The sequence below is a fragment of the Papilio machaon genome, chromosome 27, assembly GCF_912999745.1.
Source record: "Papilio machaon chromosome 27, ilPapMach1.1, whole genome shotgun sequence".
NCBI lineage: Eukaryota > Metazoa > Arthropoda > Insecta > Lepidoptera > Papilionidae > Papilio > Papilio machaon.
The window spans coordinates 3,694,003-3,715,657 of record NC_060012.1 but is presented as its reverse complement, the minus strand read 5'-3'; the positions used below and the strand labels follow the sequence as shown (position 1 = coordinate 3,715,657).

At 33.7% G+C, this 21,655-nt stretch overlaps 1 protein-coding gene across 1 annotated transcript in view; it reads left to right on the top strand.

Annotated features, from left to right (window-relative positions):
- The window catches only part of LOC106712202 (hemicentin-2), a 47,973-nt gene extending 31,768 nt beyond the window's left edge, over positions 1–16,205 (top strand). Inside the window, exons 7-22 of the mRNA XM_045684691.1 lie at positions 662–783; positions 2,048–2,105; positions 2,393–2,544; positions 3,814–3,958; positions 6,746–6,876; positions 7,361–7,514; positions 7,763–7,857; positions 9,625–9,709; positions 10,585–10,698; positions 11,891–12,003; positions 12,565–12,745; positions 13,394–13,522; positions 13,899–13,988; positions 14,181–14,503; positions 15,031–15,262; positions 16,126–16,205. Of these exons, the coding sequence (XP_045540647.1) occupies positions 662–783; positions 2,048–2,105; positions 2,393–2,544; positions 3,814–3,958; positions 6,746–6,876; positions 7,361–7,514; positions 7,763–7,857; positions 9,625–9,709; positions 10,585–10,698; positions 11,891–12,003; positions 12,565–12,745; positions 13,394–13,522; positions 13,899–13,988; positions 14,181–14,503; positions 15,031–15,262; positions 16,126–16,205 (2,204 nt within the window). The remainder of the gene's footprint in view (positions 1–661; positions 784–2,047; positions 2,106–2,392; positions 2,545–3,813; positions 3,959–6,745; positions 6,877–7,360; positions 7,515–7,762; positions 7,858–9,624; positions 9,710–10,584; positions 10,699–11,890; positions 12,004–12,564; positions 12,746–13,393; positions 13,523–13,898; positions 13,989–14,180; positions 14,504–15,030; positions 15,263–16,125) is intronic.
- Positions 16,206–21,655: the final 5,450 nt, after the last annotated feature.

Below are 21,655 nucleotides of genomic sequence, written 5' to 3'. Positions count from 1 at the left end.
ATAAATATAACATTTTTAGTATAAAAAAATGTTTGAAACAAATATTTTTCATTGATTTATATGATACTAGCTTTTACCCGCGACTCCGTAAGCGCGGAATAAAAAATAGAAAACGGGGTAAAAATTATCCTATGTCCGTCTCCTAGTTCTAAGCTACCTCCCAATCAATTTTCAGCTAAATCAGTTCGACCGATCTTGAGTTATAAATAGTGTAACTAACACGACTTTCTTTTATATACGAGTATATAAGATTTTGACGTATCCTTTTTGTTCTTTTTTGTTTTTATTTTAAACGTACATAGTTGAATTTGTATTGCAAAATGTTGTATTCACGAATCTTGGAACTTCGAAAATAATCTTCATAGATTCATAAGAAATTTGAAATGATTCAGTTATTTAATTTTAATTAATTCACAGTTGTTATTTAACCTTTAGATGTACTTTAATTTAAAATGGACTTGAGTTTATTATTCATTACATTTGATGTAAAAAACTAGACTAAAAAAAATTATTGCATAACGGAGGGATTTCATTAGCAAAAATGCAAAAACATATTTTATTCCTTTAATTTTCTTTGATGAAACAACGGTTTGTGTTACTCTGTATTTTAATAGTGGAAACTGACTTTAATTAGTGTTGCCTAATAAACTTGTATCAATAGGTCGTCCAATAGCGAGGGTATCGTGGTGGAAATCGCACGCTCTTTTGGCTAATTCTGAATCCAGAGCGTCAGTCTCCTTCAGTTTGCATAGACCTGACTTCGGTACGGAGATTACATGTCAGGTAATCATTATTTTTTATAATCGTTTTTTATATCTTTTTATATGTACAAGGTGACTAGGCCATAGTCAACCACGCTGGCCAAGTGCGGGTTGGTTGACTTCACACATATCATTGAATTTCATCTCAGATATGTGGAGGTTGCATCACGATGTTTTCCTTCATTGTAAGAACGTCGGACAAATGTACATATGTAAATCGAAAATCGAAAAACACATTGGTAATGGCGGGATTCGAACCCAGGACCTGCAGGTTGCAAGTCAAGTGCTTAACCCCTGAGCCACCGACGCTCTAATGGCCTAGTCACCCCTAACTTAGGGTAGGCTCCGAGCCCCTTGGTGGGGACGTATAGTGAGCTGATGATGATGATGATGATGTATAAGGTGGCAAACGAGCAAGTGGCCATCTTAATTCGCCCAAGTAGCGAAGTGACCACTGCCTATAGACATGCGCATTTACAGATGTGTTGCTTATTAGGCAGAAATATTTTATTAATGTTACGTTACCAAACAATTTATTTTAACAAAAGAATTAAAAGGGCAAGTAAATATGGTTGTGGGAGGCATAGAGAGGAGAAATATCCTCTTTCTGTTTGTTTCTTCTCCTATCCATTAAAGGTAGGCAATGCAGTTGCCAGCTCTAAACTTGTTGCTTGGCTGTTTTCTGGTCATTTGCCACCTTGTACACCTCGCAAGACATTGCAAATTAGTACGACAGTTTAGAAAGAAAAGCGCCTAACTTATACGAGTACTCTCGCTCGTATTATGCGTTCTACTTTTAAATGTGTAATGTTTACAATGAAACACGAGTGTCCAGTCCAAGATGTTTATTGCCAACTGCCGTACAAAATAATCACATGAAATAAGGTACTTACACACAGTTGTTCTCTAGCTACCTCCATCACAAAATACTTCTAGTTCAAATTTTTCTACTGATGTGCTGCCGACTGTACTTCAAAAGAAAAACATTTTTGAGCGTAGACCTTTTGAAATGTACACTTTTTTACACAAAATAAGTTGCAATGTAATTTCTTTGACTTCAGATCGTTTTATTGTGAAATTAACTTTATTTTACTTTACTTGGCGTTGTACATACTCGTATATAGCTTCATCTAATATTAGTATCATCATGTCCCTGGCCTTTTCCCACTCACGTGTGATCGGCACACAAGGTTTTATAAACCTTAAAGTTTTGGCTTAAGTTTTTACAGCCGGCCGCCTTTTCAGCTAATATTAGAGTATGAAGTAAAATCGTAACCTTGTTACAGGCAGTGACGGATCCCTCGATACCGCCTTTATCTCACAGACTATCCATCGACATGAATTGTAAGTATTGTTTTGTGTAGAAATATCTTCGTCAAAAGTAGATAGATAAAATAAATTTCGCTTCTGCAACTGTCATACTCTAGTCTAGAAGGTATTGCGGAAGGCCTAACGGACTTTGCCAGTGCTTGGATAGTCACTACATTCAATTTCCACTTAAGGGCTGATCACACGACTCTGGCCAATTTTGTATTGAGTCGTGGGTATAATTTCTTAGTGGAAATGGATCCTAAGGGAAAAAAGGGTCGTATCCTATTTCTTTATTAATTCAATAGTTCTTTTCTCAACAGTACCTCCACTCTCTGTGCGCATACAAGGAGGGAAGCGACCCTTGGTTGCTGGTCAAACTTCAGAGTTGTCCTGCCAAGTGGTTGGGGCTAGACCCAAACCGGTAATAACTTGGTGGAAGGGAGGCACTAAGTTAAACACAGTTAGAGATACTGTGAGTATTATTATTGCTTTCATTTAATAAAAAAATTATAAGATAGCGTGTATTGAATTTGAATGCGTTGTCTTCACAAAAAAAACTCTTTTTAACAACACTTTACGAAGGTAAAATTGGTTAAAAAGTGTTTTTTTTGCTAAAATGAGACATTATGCTTTTATGGTTTGATGTTTAAAGAAAAGAATAAATTAAACTAGTGTTACAAAAATAAGTGTGAATTTTTCGCACCCACTTTAAAAAAAATTTTTTTTTGTGCATTTATTAACTGTATGATATATATTTTAGGATCTATATTTAATAAGTATATAAAATGAAAATAAATGTAATAATTCCAATGGTTACATAAATAATTTTTATTTACTGTAACTAGATTTGGCGTTAGGCCAAAATCTAGGTATTTGGAACGACACGTAAAATACAAGAGATTGTCGTATTCGAGTGGGTCAAAGTGATTTCAAGTAATGAAGCTTGTTTTATTTTTCAATTCAAAATATTTTATCCAATTTACATTTTTAAAATTTAAATACAACATTTTCTTACTCAAATAAAGCCATTTAAGTCCGTCTTTTACTGATTTTAACCATAAAATAACGCGATATATTATGTATAACCTAAATTTTATTACTTCGTTCATATTTAGATGTTCAAATTGCAAATTAACCCAAGGAAAATATAGTTTACTAGCTGTCGCCCGCGACTCCGTCCGCGCGGTTAAAAAAAAAATGAAAAATAGATGTTGGCCGATTCTCAGACCTACTGAATATGCTCACAAAATTTCATGAGAATCGGTCAAGCCGTTTCGGAGGAGTACGGTGACGAAAACTGTGACACGAGAATTTTATATATTAGATATTTTCCTCATCTCCTAGTATATTTTTTAAACCTTATATTCATATTGAAGTCTAACATACAGTTAACATATATTGATAAACATACTAGTATATTTGCAAAATTAATGAATTATATTATAAGATGGCCAAAGAGCAAGCGGTCACTTGAGTTCGCCGAAATAGCAAAGCGACCGATGCCCATTGACATCTGTAATCAACGGAGAAGGAGACTTACTGAAAGAGGATATTTTTCCTTTCTATGTACCCCTACCACCGTCAATTTCAGTTCCCCTTCCCATCATTTCCTTATAAGAAAAGTTTGGGAATGAGACGTGGACTAAGAGTAGGCTTCCGGCACGTAATATTGTTAGTTCTGTCTCTTACTAAAACTAGAAGTTTAAATGTTCGTTGTTTTATTTTCCTACTTCATTTTTAGACATCAATGGATGGTAACATTACTGTAAGCGTACTTACCTTTATCCCGGCTATCGAAGATGCGGGCAGAGTATTGTCTTGCAGAGCGACTCAGCCTGCAGTGTCGCATACCACACGTGAGGATGGCTGGAAGTTGGAGATACAACGTAAGTTACAAAATTCAAAATTCATTTATTTGCCATAAAATAGGGTACAGTTGTTAAGGTGTTACAGAATCGTCGAGTGCGGCCTATTTGTAAATAAAATATTAGCATTCAAACATTTATAATAATACTAGCTTTTGTCCGCGACTCCGTTCCCGCGCAAATTAAAAAAAAAGGAAACGGGGTAAAAAGTATCCTATGTCCGTATCCTGGTTCTCATCTACATACCCATGAATTTTCAGCCAAATCGGTTCAGCCGTTCTTGAGTTATAAATAGTGTAACTAACACGACTTTCTTTTATATATATATAGATATAGATTAGGTACAGTCTAGCTATTATTGCGAGCTCGTAATATTATATATATTACGAGTTATTAATATCCTTTTTCACTAATGTTAAGTCACACTAGGAAAAAACTGTGAGGTAGTTCAGTAGAAGAGTGCACTAGTGTTATTTTGATGACGCATTTTGTAAAGACATTTGATTGGCTGAATTTTTTGCTGCATCCAATAAACATGACAGTGCTATCAATGGAAAACTTTACAAATGACTGGAATATAATACGTTATTTATAAATAATTTACACTATATGCAAATCACGAACGGACGGAGTACACAATTTGCCGGTGTCATAAGAAAAAATAACACTTTTTAAAGCTTATTGTCAGTCCTCTTACACATGCAGCCTATGGGTCGAATGTACGCACAGGGCTTACAATGCCTTGCGGGTCCAATACAACAATGGTATATATAAGATAATAAGAAAGAGAGCAGCATCCCAGCAGCGGGTGCGGGGCAGCGCCAACAGCTACTTGCAACTCATTGTTGATAGAGTGGGTTTGGACTGTTCCGTATTAGCTATGTGGACACGTCTGCATTTGTTGTAATTTTATTTATTTAATTTAATTTCTAAGTTGATTTTGTATGGATCATGTGTCTGCAATAAAGTTTTATTATTATTATTATAAGACATATGTGATTTTGAAGCTTTCACCATCATTTTTATTTTTTAATGAAACCGTTGAATATTTAAAACTTTATAATAGTTTTCGCTAAAATAAACATCCAAATATATTCTATTATTTAGTAAAGTTATAAACAGGAGCTTTTATTATTTAAAAGCTCCTAATATATTTTTATTACTATACGAAGTTAGTTAACGTACCTACCAACGAAGGAATAACTTTTAATTGATTTTCATTCTGTTTTCTAGAAAAGTAAATCTTCAGCTTATTAGCAAACTGTCTCTATTAATTCATTAGACAAAAGGTATTAGGAAAATTGTATAGGATTAGACTAGCACTAATTAATTTGTATCGGCTCAGCGATTATTAATATCTCAAAGACAGTCGATAAGTTAAAGCTTGTTACCTTTATATTGCGTTCGCTTCTTTTATATTATTAATAATAATCTGTAAGTAATTAACCATTGTCCTGTCCTTTTATTTTCTCTTCCATACATCTCTATCAGCCGTCATAACTAAATTAATTCCCTTCTTACGCATATCCTCTTTCACACAAACCATCCATACTTTCTTTGGTCCTCTACTTTAATAGCCATACATTCAATCTTGTTACTTTTATATTTATGTGATCATCTCTCCGTAAAATATGTCACTTAACACGTTTCTTGTCAATTTTACTATCACTGTAAGTGGAACACCGCGAAAGGCCCTGACTGTACATGATGTCTAATAATTTTATTTATTAGCTGATCGGGCAAACATTATTTTGCCATATAAATTATTTCTAGGGACGTTTTAGTGTAAAATATATATGTAAAAATATAGAGGTATGAAAAAAGTATATAGTAGCCGATTCTCAGACTTACTATATATAAAATTTCATAAAAATGAAATGTCAAGTAGTTTCGGAAGAGTATGGTAACTAACATTGTGACACGAGAATTTTATATATATGAGTATAAGGTTGTACAATTTCGCTGTTATTGAAAACTTTCTGCCACACAAAAAATAAACTTCAATTGGATCAAAATATAACCAAATATTTGAACACTAATTTAACATTAATTTAGCGAAGTCGAGCATAATGTTCGTTATTAGATCGTCTGTTCTTAGTCAAGATAAGCTGAATTGCCAATTTTACAGATATTAAGGTTAGTTGGTCTTCTGGGATCTGAATTTTAATCGGTTATTTAATACGCTAGAATAGATATTCATTTTAGAAAATGTATTAATGAAAATTCATCTAAAATTAATTTGGTAAGGGCTGGTTTTATGTATATTTATTTAAAAACTAGCTTATGTTGATCCGTTAAGCCCTTCTGGAGATACCTTAAAAACATTCATCCATACATCCAAAAATAGGCATTTATAATATTAGTAAGTTAACCAACAACTATTTTTTTTAAATGAATTATTCAAACTTTCGTGAGACATTATCACTAACTAATAGTAGGTAAAATCGGCTAAAACACTCACGTCCATATGTCCGATGGCGGCACCGACTAGTTTCAAGCCCATCGGGGACCTTTCATCAGGGTGAGTGGGACAAATATACGTGAGTGTTTTAGTCCGTTTTATATTAGGCAACTATTTCAAATCGTTTTAATTTGAATATTCTATTATTATTCGTGTTAAGAAATTAAACGAGTATTATATTTTTAAGCTTCTGCTGAAAAATACATTTTATTAATAGCAGTTTTGTTAAAAATAAAGAGGGGTATGGAAGTCTTTACACACTGGTTGCCGGGGTTGTAAATTCACTACTTGAAAATAGAAATTAATTACTTCTATCTATCGATGTTATAATATATCTTTGGTTACAGATTTACCAGTTGTTACTCTGAAGTTTGGAGCAAATATAGATGCGAACAAAGTAATCGAAGGATCGGATATTTATTTGGACTGTAGAGTTCGAGCTAATCCGTGGTATAGTAACGTACATTTCACTCATAACGTAAGTACTAAGTTCTTAAGAATTTACCCGCTTCGTTATTTTCTAATTTGTTCATCCTCTATGAATAGTAACGTGAAGTAAAATAGTCTATAAATAAAAAATCGTATGACAAAAAAGTTCATATTTTTGTTTGCCAATATTTGTTGCTTGTAACGACTTTTTTTTTATAAAAATTGGTATAGTGTAATATTTTTCGCAGTTTTTTATGTTCGTTATTATGGTCTATGATAATCTATGGTTTGTAATCTATGGTCTAAACTTTATTTTAAATATTAAGATCGATTCATACTCATCTCCGCAGTATCAAAAATAGCCAGTCGGACTCCTTTATTTTTTTGATTAAATAAAGTACTGCTAGGATGGACTAGATGGAAGGACCTAAAGAGTGTTTAGACCTTCAACAAAAGAAGTTTCCCCTTCGTTCTATCCTGCTCTCAACCTTTATTGTATCAATTTGTTTATATAACTTATTGTTTTCTATTAGGGTTTAACAGTGAAGGCTGGACCAGGTGTGCTGCTGGCTAACCAAAGCTTAGTGCTGCAGCGTGTCTCGAGGCAGGCGGCCGGGGCTTACGTTTGCGCGGCCACTAACGCACTTGGGGATGGAATGAGTACACCCTTGTTGTTGGATGTTAAGTGTAAGAGGGCTTTAGCTGTCAAAATATATTCTTATCTCTTGCCTACTATTTGACAAAAGATATATAACAATAAATTTCAGTTTAAATGTAAATCAAGTTTTCACGTATTGAGTTTTCACTTAAATTTTTAGTCTATTGTAATGAAGGAATAATGTTTTTTCTTGACGATTTAATGTCGTCAATCAATCTCTTGCCAGTTTCTCTGTGTTTTAATGACAGTTTGTTATTGATAGAAATATTTTCACCAGACGCGCCGAGCTGCAAATCAGACCAAACGATCAATATACGAGCGGCGCGGGGGGAGGTGCTCGAGATACAGTGCGATGTCGACTCTAATCCTAAAGTAAGAGAGTACATTATTGCTTGTAATTTTATAAATATTTTGATGACATATGATCCTTACGAGAAGTGTAGTAACTAAAGAAAGGATAAGATTTGGTTTAAGTATTTTTAAATGGTTGATTCCCGTTGGACCGATCGGTCTACCCATCAATCGGCCCAAGAGCCTGCAGCCGATCGTTTTTAAATCTATTTTCTTTATGTACATATTAAATTTCACAATATAACACAATGATAGGCAGGGCCCCAGATATATAAATAAAATAATATCTGGGGCCCTGCCATTATGAGCCACAGGACACTAGGGACACCATTTATTTATATAACCCATATTTTCTTGCAATGTTTCATTTTATGCTAAAAATGACAAATTTAAATTCATGCATAATTCTTTCAAGGCAAATTACTATACGTTATTATTATAAGGCAGACAACGGGAGCTATTATTGCAAAACAGATTCGACTTAAAATAATATTACGCCGTAGAATGTTGGCACGAAACAAAGAAATAGTAATTACGTATCCATTTTAAAAAGAAAGGAAACGTTTTCATTCCATGATATTAAACAAAAAGTATATAAATAATTTAGTGACAAATAAAATTCCATCGGGCTGATCGGTACGCCGAATGGCCCAACGGGAATTATTTTCCCATTGCGTCATGATTCTATGAACTCGATCAGCCTGATAGGACAAAAGATCCCATTGATTTGAATAATCGGCCCAACGGTAAACCAATAAATTATTTTTTAGAAGCATCATTTAACATATGGTGAAGGAAAAGTGACAAAAATTATGTTAGCATGTAAATAGAGATGAAGTTAAGAGGAGTAATGGGAAAATGATATAATAATATTGATAGAGTGCGGGTACGGAATAAGGAAGATCGAGTAAGGATAGAGACGAATCTATCTAACCTCACGTAGTGATGGATTGGCAAAGGGAAACGATTTCTATGTTTTTGTTTACAATCTGTTACAATATGATTCTTTAATTTATTAAACCACTGATTTTTTATATTAAACTAGCTTTTACCCGCGACTCCGTCCGCGCGGAATAAAAAAATGCACACAAGATAAAAAAAAGTTCCTATGTCCGTCTCCTAGTTCTAAGCTACCTCCCCATCAATTTTCAGCTAATCAGTTCGACCGATCATGAGTTATAAATAGTGTAACTAACACGACTTTCTTATATATATAGACTAGCTTTTACCCGCGACTCCGTCCGCGCGGAATAAAAAAAAAAAGAAAACGGGGTAAAACTTATCCTATGTCCTTTTCCTGGTTCTAAGCTACCTGCCCACCAATTTTCAGTCAAATCGATTCAGCCGTTCTTGAGTTATAAATGGTGTAACTAACACAACTTTCTTTTATATATATAGATATAGATGTAAAGTAATTTTATTCGGAATTTAGTTTTTTCTATTTTATAGTGCGTTTCGCGTTCTATTATGTTTACGCCATATTGTGACGTCATAGCTATGAAATCGAAAACATGTGAGGAACGCATCTTTAAAGAAATAATTACTTAATCTGAATTTTCGGTGTGATAAAATAAAATCAATGGACCTAGTACGAATAATTGTGATAATCGCCATCTTAACGTTAACGACAAGATTTGTACCACAACCTCATCGATTCTGGGCACGTTTGAATTGTCTTCACGATCTTTTTTTTTTCAATTATTAGTTCTTTAATTAACAAGAACATATTAAAAACTTATTTTTTAAAAGGTTTTGTATTTTAATTTTAATTACTATGTTTCTAAATAGGTATCGGTAATATATCAATGGTGGTTCAACAGTACTACACACAGTCGACGAGAATTGAAAACTTCATCACACGTACAGAAAGTAGGTGAGTATATGATTGTGTATTGAAACTTATTTCAATGTAAATTTCCACTGCATAGAATCTGTTATCTCTGTTTTAATGAAGTGAATGATATATTTTTGTACAGTCGGAGACGTTTATTTCCTACCCATTTGGGTGAAATAAGGCAATATCTGATCATAGCAACATATATGTGATAAGTAATACGGTACTTTTCTACTGCAGTGACAATCCTTTTAATACATATTTTAGTTTCTGTTGTGTCAAAGATAATGAAAGGGATACATTGGTAATCTTAGAATTAATACAATATCCCACAAAACTAAATAAATAATTTGACTGCAGTATCAAAAAGATAAATTAAATTAGATTTTTTTTAATTATGTAATTTTTTATGAATAGTCACGTGACCGTTTTAAGTTTCTTCGATGAAAACTATTACATTTAGCAGTTGTACTGAATTCAACAGTTATGTAACTTACTGCAGTGACCTCAATACATGTAGTAAGTAAAAAGTCAATGCCTCACACAACTTGATAGATATTCTCTTTTCTTTTGAAGGATAACTTACGAATAAATTTATTTGTGGGTATTGTTTTTAAAATATCTTTTTTCATGTCTATAAAAACTTTCTATAACAATTTTCTTTTAATTTGAATACTTCTTTGATTTTATTGAGCTCGTTTTTGAAAGAAATAGGAAAATAGGAAAGCCCACCCCACTACCATGTGGGATACGAGCTAGGCTAGAGATAGCTATTTCTTCATGATAAAAATAATTTAGACATCGTTCCAGTCTTCTATATTACCTATAGCTAGGTAAAGTCGAACTTCATCAATAAAATGGTAATTAGATACTTTTCCGTCATTTTTTAATTAATTATTTTTCTTTTTTAATAGGTACATTTTCGTATACAATAAATTCATCGTCGGACTACGGTTGGTTGCAGTGCCTCGCATCTAATACAGTTGGATCACAGACAACACCGTGCGTTTATCACATCTTACCTGCAGGTAGTGTTCAAACTACAGTCATTCTAGAGTCGACTGTTTTTTTTTTTAATTAGAAATAATCAATAAAAAGGTATATGTGATGTCATTTATTCCAAAAAAAAATAGAGAAGATTTACAAGTGTAGCAAATTATTTAAAAAAAGAATGAGTAACACTTCACAGTGGAAGAAGAATTGAATAACACTTTACTACAAAATCGGTGAAGTACTTTAGTATATATTATAATTGACATACATATATAAAAAACTTGAGAGGTGTGTTGGGACACCCGGATGGAACGAAGTTCCTTTCTATTAATTAGTGAAGGAACCAATATTTATTCTATGAATAAAAAACTTAAGTCTTCACAAGAAGTACATTTTATTTCTATGAATTTTCGTTATATATTGTCACGTCGTTGCCATGGTGAAGTAGCGCTCATTCGTCATTAACATACTTTACTATAGCAAAAAGTGTCGTAACAACTTTTCGTAAGAATTTTTTCCGTCTAGCCCCCTTTCACAACGCGCGATAAGGATTTTCGTTCCAAAAATATTATCCGTGAATATGTTATTTTGCTATCAGTCGCGTATGATATATTACAATTCACTTACTGACGATAATTGTTCAAATTCAAAATCCCCGTTTAAAAAAACATATTGTCATCTTTGTTTTGTCTAAGATAATGACAAGGATGATGATATTTTTTTTTCGTCTCACAAAACGACATTTGACTTTTGTATATGAATTTCGGCAACGGTTTCGACAAAATAGCGAGGCGACCGTTCCCCATAGACATCCGCAAATGCAGATGGGTTCCGTACCTTTAATCAACGCACAAGGGGACGCAAAGAATTGGTGTATTTCCCCTTCCTATGCGTCCCCTCTTCCACCAAATCCACTACTCTATCCCATCCTTTCCTAATAAGAAAAGGGTGGGAAGGGAAATAAGACTAAAATTACGCATCCTACATATTTATACAGAGATATGTTTTTTATCTTTTTTACAGAGAAATAGGACTTAGAAATAAACGGTACAAAATATTTGATCGAATGCATTTCGTATTTCTACGAAAAGGGGCATTTGACCTACATCTGAGCATCTGATGGATCAATAACATCCGTTAGGATACTTTAAAAAAAATCTGATTTCTTTCGAAACGTTTTAGATATGACAAATGTTTTCCGTTCTAAATTATATTGATTGTTTTTAGAGAGACCGAGTACAGTGAGGCATTGCGATGTTAAAAATATTACTTATGACTCTCTAATAATAAACTGCGCACCCGGACATGATGGCGGATTACGACAGACTTTTGTTTTGGAGGTAAGTTACCTATCGTTTGTGAACTTTGATATCTTACAATAGGTCTAGAAATTTATCTGCGAATTTGTTTACTATTCGTTTAAATCGTGTTATTAATTGTTATAAATCTAGTTTGATTGTAAAATTACGGTATATTAGATCACTTTAATATGCCAACTGCAATAGTCTCTAACGTCCCATAGTGTAGTTTAATACGAGAAATCGAGGCTAAGAGATTTTTTAAAGTAATTAATAACTCACTCTGAGTACTGTAGTTAGTATAATTAACACATAAAAGAATTACATTTTGTATGTATCTAAGTTACAGTGTATTACTTAAAGTTACTTGATGTAACGTTGAACTCCTTACAACGTTGAAATTGCTTGACTTTGGTTTATCCTGTTTCCCATATATACACTCCATATAGCATCGGGTACATTCTATTTAACGTCGAAAATTAATGAGCAATACTTTTTAAATTATAAGTTGTTGAAACCATCAAAAATCCCTGCGTTGAGTTTAACGATACCAAGCGATGTTTTACGTTGCGATTATGTTTTTTATAACGAGCATTATTTTAGGTGTTCGATAAAGCAACGGGTGTACTTCTACGTAATATTAGTAATGAGGAATCAAGTTTCGAAGTACCAGGTTTGAGTTCTACTGAAGTATCACTTGCTATACGCTCATACAATGCCAAAGGTTCAAGTGATGTGTTTACATTGACGTGTAATTTATTACAGTACCCGGAACGGAGAACAGGTTTGTTATTTTTATTTAATGTTTAACTTAGCTACCCTGTACTCTAAATAATAGACACGTCCGATGTGATCTTTTACTAACTCCCGTCCACTTCCAATGTTAACACGATGAACTCTGTCGACTCACTCCTTCCCCGCACAAACTTCCGCAGTCCTTGCGCCCGTCCGTAGCGGAGAGGGCTTTCTAACTACCCGCTTGTGCGGGAGAATAAAAATGAGTCGACCTACCTACATAAAACCAGTGCATCTGTACTGAACAATTAATATTGAAATTCTATTGTTTACAATGCGATGTAATTGCTTACACCAATAGAAAGGTCTGTCAGCGAGTTACTAAAATTGTTATTTTATTAACATATTAGCTTTTGCCCGTGACTCCGCCTGTACCGAATTAAAAAAAAACTTATAAAGCATTGTTCTACATCTGTGCCAAATTTCATCAAAATCCGTTGAGTCGTTCCGAAGATACCTTGAAACAAACATCCATCTATCTATCTAAACATTCCCATTTATAATTTTACTTAGATGATGTTAAACATAAATTAATATGATTCTTCATATTTCTTGTAAGTGCTACGGCAGTAAATCTAGTAAAAAACAGCGTTAAATATTTTATTAAAGTGTGATAACTGGTTGTATGCATTTAAAGGTCAAGTTCCAGTGAAGGTTGAATTAACGACTCTACTAATAACAGTGTTGGGAGCGGTGGCAATCGTAACAATAATGGCGACCGTCTCCGCAGCTGTCTGTTATTGTAAATACTGTAATCACAGAGAAGGTGAGATTGGTAACTTGTTAATGCAAGAGGATTGTTCATGGAGTTAAATTTTTTTTTAATAATTGGAGAGATTTAGTTATTTAGTTTTATTATACGTATGACTTATTTACGTAATGTTGTTATGAACATCCGTTTTGAAACTTTGATACTATTATGAATTCTGTCCTGTCATTTGTTTAAAATTTTTGGTATTATTAATTAAAAAAATGCCGCAATAAAGACGTCTCTTAGTTTTAGTCTTAGTTCGTTTTAGTATTAAATGGTATATTTAGCTATTAAACATTCCTTTGGAATTTTACTATGTTTTATTAATTAAACGCTTGGCTGTAATCAGGTTCTGAAATGACAAAGACTAAAGTTTTGTTTCACGTTTTAGAACATGGCAAGAAAAATAAAAGACCTCGCGAGGAAAGTTCAGATGTTTTATTGACAAGTGAAAAGAAAACTGAAAGTGCTGATAGTTTGGGTAAGAATACAAAGAAGTATACAATTATACATGTATACGAATACAAAAAAGAGTGATTTATCATCAGCTTCGTTTTATTTTCTGAATTGTGATGATAGATAATAATTATAGCTATTTAAGTACTTTTATTTTTTAATAAATATGAAATAACATTGTCAATAACTTCAGGGCTTTATTACCATTTTTTTACAGATAAAAATCCTGACATAATTCCATTAAATACCAAAGTAAGTGACAGTTGTTCAAATAAATCATCAGCCACAGATTACAGTTCTGTCAGACCTTTAATATCTACTACCAACTTAGAAGAATTCGAAGTACCAACCCGTTTTAGTGGCCAACATACGATGACCCATTACCAATTTGAACATCCATTAAAATATAGAGTACCCAACTTCCAACCAAATTTGGCTCCAATGCCAAACATTGGAACAAATGTTTATAGACACCATCACAATGTATACGAGGATTGGTTGAGATATAAAAATACGTTACCTTTAGATAGTAGTCATTTGGTAAGTTATTTATTTACATTTTTATATAACAATAAAATATATGCAAATTAAGTTGATACTTCGTATGTATAACTTAAATGTAACAAAGTAAACTTCAAGTTACAACTTACTAATTGGGTTTTAGTAGAACGTGATGTTACAAATGTTAGTATTTAATTAATAAGGTTGTCCATAACATACGATGAAGGAAAACATTATCTACTATCTTTTACCCGCAACTCCGTCCGCGCGGAATAAAAAAAATTGAAAACGGGGTAAAAATTATCCTATGTCCTTTTCCTGGTTCTAAGCTACTTGCCCAGCAATTTTCAGTCAAATCGATTCAGCCGTTCTTGAGTTATAAATGGTGTAACTAACACAACTTTCTTTTATATATATAGATATATAGAAAACATAACATCTTCGAAGAAATTCAAATATGTGAAATTCAAACAGCAATGTGCCAGGTTCATTGAAGCCTAGTCACCTGACTAATACTCGAGGACCTGGTTAGAGACGTATACGACTGACTGTACACTTTATTTCAGTTACCACTGGAAAAATTACGACCACCAGAAGAGTATTTACCTCCACCTGTACTTAGTGATCTGTACAGGAATCCATCCATCCATCCATCTGTACATGGATATCATATGGAAAACAGACAAATGTCAAGTCAAACGATAAACTCTGAATCACCTTCAGTTAGAATACATTCAGATAATAATAGTGCGTATTATAATAAGTTTGGTACAACGAGTACATTACCAAGATTGAACGGTATGTATTTATGTACTTTTCCACCTGAATTCACCGAAATAGCGAGGCGATCGTTGCCCATGGATATCTGCAAATGCAGATGCGTTGCCTACCTTTAATCAACGGAGAAGGGGACGCACAGAAATACGATATTTCTCCTTCCTATGCGTCCACGCCTCCGCTAAATCCACTTCCCCTTCCCATCCTTTTCTAATAAGAATAGAATGTGAAGGGTAGGAAGACTAAAATTAGGCCTTCAGCACCACACTCATCAGACGAAACGCGGAATTACTTCCACTTCACGCCTGTCTTCTGTGTGGTGTACTTTCGTATATCAAAGGAACTCACAAAGTTAAGTTCCATATATTTTATATGAGTACTTTTTATTCAAAGAAGTTACAAGTTTACATCTATCTATAAAAATAAATTTGGAGTGTTTGTGTGTAATATCGGAAAAAAAATCTTATATATATCAAAATATCTTATATAATTAATAGCTGATAACGAAAAACCAAATTTATAAAATCTAAGTCCGTCTGTCTACCTATATGAAACGGCTGGATCGATTTTGACGGGTCTTTAATTGGAAGATAGCTGATGTGCGCGAGCATTATAGGCTACTTTTTTAATTTTGAGTTATGGAAGTCGCGGGCAACTCCTATGGTTAAAATAAGCATATTAAAGAATAAACCAAAATATAACAGCGTATTAGTGTTTTTAATCCATTTTAATATAATAAAGAGAAAACTAGGTTATATTTCTTTGTAAAGACAGCTTTCTACTACTTATATTTGCTACCTCTAAATTAGGGTAGGCTCCGAGCTACTCGGTGGGGACATATAGTGAGATGATGATGATGATGATGATATTTGTTATGTTTTCAGTGATGTCACCCAATTTGCCAAAGGAGAAAGTAGAAACAACAAAATCAACAGAGACTGAAATTGATAGTCGAGAAAATTAAGAATTTATTATAAAAAATATAAAAATGATGAATATGTCTAAAATAGTAATATTAATTTCCACTTAACGAGTCGCGCGACTTCGACCGTATGTGCTATTTCCACTGGCGCTGGAGTCGTACGACTTAAAATGCGTAAAGTTGTAAATATTATAAGTAATAACGATATGTTGGTTAAATTTAATGTCTGTTGTGTATAATGAATATTAATTAAAATATTGAATTTTTATAATAATTACGTTGTTTTATTTTTTATTCCCTAAATAAAAAACAGCGATAAATGTCTTCAAGAAAAGTACCAACGTTTTATAATTCTAAGGCCGTGGGTACATAATTAGCGATGGAGCGGCGCGATGTAAACAAAAGTATTACTCCGCTTCCGCTCGTTTTGCACATCGCTGTATTGTGCTATACTTTTGATTACATCGCTCAGCTCCACCAGTTGCATCGCCTCGCTCGATGTTTGTGTGCCGCGGCCTAATACATACTTCATATAATTACAGAAAACACATTTCAAAACACCTCTCAATTCCACTAAGTGTAATAACCCTTTTATCTTGGCCGAGAATGTCTGTTATTTTTAAGGTGGGTATAGACTAGAGCATTTACTTGTAACAAAACAACGAGCCGCTCTATGATATGTTGTGTATCACCCTTTCACGACCCAGACGTGCTTTGGAAACTATGTTTTTACCTGTATCATAACATTCGTTAAAACGTTACATTACATAGAAATGATCTAGTGTATATTCACCTTTATGATCGCGCCAGGAAAAATGGTACAAATATTTATCACAGAAATTGTAGTCGCACGCGATCAGTCGCACGATTGATCAGATAAATTGGTTATACTCGAATTAACTAATGTTACTAATACATATAAAGTACAAATTCACTGAAATTGTTTAAATTGAAATTTGGATTAATAATTCTAGTTGTGGCATTGTTGAGTATACAGTGAACCGCAATTGTTATATTTCGGAGCCCCTTGCTCTATAATCTAACACACAAATTGGTTTCATTTGCCTCATTGTTCGAAGAGTTATAATTGTTTTGGTCGTGTTCAACTAAATTAATAACGTTGTCACTGTTCGAAATAGTTAAACAGAATTATTTGAACGTTTTTGTGACCACTGTATGATAAAATAATTATTCGTAATTGTCTCAGATATCATTTTGTTGTATAGACAATAAAGTTATCTGACCCGGTGGGCATAAGTCAAAATGAATAATTTATTAATCAAAATTATTGACAGCTTTTTTTTAAGTTATGACTTGTGGCAAAACAAACAACAATTTTTTAACGTTAAGTATGAATGTGAAGGTACACCGGTAGAGGTAGGCCTAGAAAGAGATGGATGGATTGCGTGAAAGGTGACATGGTCAAGAAGGGGGTGACGGTGGAGATGACGGCAGACAGATTGATTTGCAGGAAGGAAAATTGGTGCACTGTACCTACGTAAGTGTGACAAGGTCAAGGAGATGATGATCATAAGGTGTCAAAAGAGCGAGCGGTAATTATAACTCGCCGAAATAGCGTAGCGACCGCTGCAATTTCAGATACGTTGCCTACCTGTAATTGACAGAGGAAGTATGACGTATTGAAAGAAAATACTTTCGCTTCATACGCATTCTCTCCTCCGTCAAATCCAATTCCTTATAAAAAAAGGGTGAGAATGGAAACAGGACTAATATTAGGCACGGCACAACCCAACTAGCACACTAGCGCCCTCCTCGCAATGTGCAAAAAGGTCCGTTTGGTACTGTAGTTGTCTTGTCATGTTTATTATTTTCTGTAATTTCCTATGTCCATGTAGATGTTACATATTTCGGCGATAATAGCGCCTCTTTCACAGGGCCAGATATCCATGTATGGCTCTATACTTTGACAGTAAAATATTTTGCGTGTTTATATGGACAATGTCGTAACGGGTCTCTAGTTACCACACCGGAATAAGGAAGTACTACAATCGCACTTAATGGATCTCTCAATTAATGTATGCGGGTAATATAATTATATTAAATTAAGATCCACTTACCCACATGTAGCACGTGTGCAAATAATAAATTAAAATAGTCGTAATAATTAAGTGGAATATATTACTATTATAAATGCGAATGTTTAGATGGATGGATGTTTGTTTGAATGTATCTACGGGACGGCTCAACGGATCTTGATGAAGTTTGGTAGAGATGTAGAACATAGTATAATTACACAAATTAACAATGATTAAAAAAAATTGTTGATTTGAGAAATCATAGATTTCAATTTTTCCAAATGCGAGTGTAATAAAAATATCAAATTTTATTGCCTTTAATTTATTTATTTTCGATTACATCACTTTTTAAAGTTATACTTTTCATCTCCAATTTAACTATGTCAATCTATAGATATTAATTAAATTGGAGTATCTGTATGTAATTTCGAAAAAATATTCGTACTCATGGTGTATTTGCAAGGTCGCGTTTGTTCGTGGTAATCTCCGGAAGGGCTGGACTAATTTTGACAGGGCTTAGACGTGAAGGTAGCTGATGCACGTAGGCTTAGGCCAATATTAATTCTCCTCTGATAAAGTCGCGGGCGATTGCTAGTATTAATTGAAATTTATTAATTGGTCATGTAATGTTACAGGCAGACTATGTTTTGTTTGAAAAATTATAATTAAAATTATTCAAAATATTTATCTTTTGAATAAATTAGTTCATATAATATTAGTAGCTTTGAATATTTCCTTTGACCTCTGATATTTAAATCTTACTAATATTATAAAAGCGAATGTTTAGATGAATGGGGATGGATGGAGATTTGTTTGAAGATATCTCCAGAACGGCTCAACGGATTTTGATGAAAATTGGCACAGATGTATAATATTATGTTTTTTTTAATTCCTTGTCCGTTCGAGTCTTGGGCGTTTTAAATAAATAAAACGTTAGTGAGCCGCGGTTCCATTACGGGATGTTTTTAAAAAGCGATTTATTACTCGTTAACGTATTCGAAAAGAACGTTTAGGGATTCCAAATTATTTTATACCGAACAATTATTTTTAGGAATAAACATAGAAATACTATTGGCTTTTAAAATTAATTATTATTTGCCCGTTTTTTTACAATTATTTATCTTTAAATTACTATTATTTCATAGAAAATTCTATTCAATAATCTATTTAAACATTCTAAAAACTATATGACATTATGATATTGAGTTTCAGTTGATTTTTAGCCGACTTCATATTACGTAAAAAACACTGCAGTGTGATTACTAGACACTAAAAGTGGTAGATCCCGCAAGAACAATATTTGTTGGGTGCACTAATTAGCCGGGTCGACCGGTGCAATACCATGACCACACAGAAGACAGGCGTGAAGTGGAAGCTATTCCGCGTACAGTCTGATGAGTGTGGTATCGGAGGTCTAATTTTAGTCCTCTTTCCCTTCTCACCCTTTTCCTATTAGGAAAGGATGGGATAGGCACATAGGCGTTTTATTAAATTCTGGAGTCGCAGGCTCCACAGCTAGTTGAATTATAAATAAACAAATGAATAAAATTGTGTCATTTGTTTTGATAAGGAAAACAGTTGAATAAATAATTCAGTCTTTAGTCCGAGCACGTAGCGTGATGATCACAAAGAGCTCGATTACTCGCTAACACTCGGATTTATTCAATCTACGCAATGTTGAAGCGTTTTATTTTTAAGAAACATATGACATTTATAGCGACTGTATAGGACAGTTTTTTTAGCCTTTGATATGTGGATTCTCAGTTTGAATCATTACTTTTGTTTTATAGACTGATCGTATTATGCTATCTGAACCGGACGGCATAAGTCAAACTAAATTATGACAGCACACTAGCGCCCCCCTGTCATCGTCCAAAAATTCGTCGCGAGATTCCTGTTGAACTATAGTTGTCATGTTTTTTTCCTTTTATGTAATTTTATAAAATCATATCAATTTTCATACTGAGAAGTTTATTTGAATTTTAATTTAATTTATTGCATTTTGTAGGATATTTCAAAATTCAGTAGGAGAGAAAGTTAAATATCTGTTATATCTGCCAATGTGTTGGTGTACCCCTTCCTTCCTTCTTTAGTTGTAATCCCAAGGTTAACAATGTATCTATATATATATAAATAAAAGAAAGTCGTGTTATTTACACTATTTATAACTCAAGAGCGGCTGAATCGATTTGACTGAAAATTGGTGGGCAGGTAGCTTAGAACCAGGAAACGGGCATAGGATAATTTTTAGCCCGTTTTCTATTCTTTATTCCGCGCGGACGGAGTCGCGGGTAAAAGCTAGCTATAAATAAATAAAAAGTAGCTATCTTATTGATATTATAAATGCGAATGTTTGGATGGATGGATATTTGTTTGAAGGTGAGATACCGGAACGGCTCAATGGATCTTGATGAAATATGCGACAGATGTAGAATATAGTCTGGAAGAACACGTAGGCTACTTATTAAGTTTCTTTTTTTTCAATTCCGCGCGGACGGAGTCGCGGGCGACAGCTAGTTGACTATAAAGGTAAAACATTGGAATAAAATGTTAACTTAAACCATATTATTTTACGTTGTTATGCCTAGACCTAGATAGATCGGAATTTTAAGACTAATTCAGGGCAATTCTGTTGATTAAATTTAGTTTGTACAAAACTATTAGACTACACAGTAATAATAGTTATGAAAATACATATAGTTTTCAACACTAAATACCATTTGCTCGTTAACAAAGTTGAAAAGGGGAAAAAAGTAATTGGGTCGGCTCCTCGCAAACGTAATTCATCTCTTTTATTTAGCTTGCATTCAACGCTGGCCAGCAAAAACCGCTAGGCGGCACGCAGTTCTAGAAAAAAACCTTTTTGTTTTTAAAATGAATAATTAATATAGCTATAGTTAGTTGTTATTAACCCATATTTTAGCAGACATAACAAATTAAAAAACGCAAAACATTTGATGATGCTGCGGTGTAGATTTTTTTTTATATATCAAAAGGTGGCAAACGAGCTAACGGTCACCTGCCGAAACGGTAACGGACTTGCCGAAATAGCGAGGCGACCGTTGTCCGATAGATATCCGCAAATGAAGATGCGTTGTCTACCTTTAATCAACGGAGAAGGGGACTTACAGAAAGAGGATATTTTCCCTTCTTATGCGTCCCCTCTACCGTCAAATGCACTTCCCTTTCCCATCCATTCCTAATAAGAATTGGATGGGGAAGTGAAAGAGGACTAAAATTAGGCGTCCGGCACCATACTCATCAGACGTGGAATTACTTCCACTTGACGCCTGTCTTCTGTGTCGACCGTTGCAATACCCGACCGGTATTACAACGGTCGACCCAGCCCATTCGTGCACCCAACAAATATTGTTGTTGCGGGATCTACCATTGATAAATACTACTAGTATCACTACAAAATCAATTAGATCGTTTTGTCTGATAAAGTGAACTCAG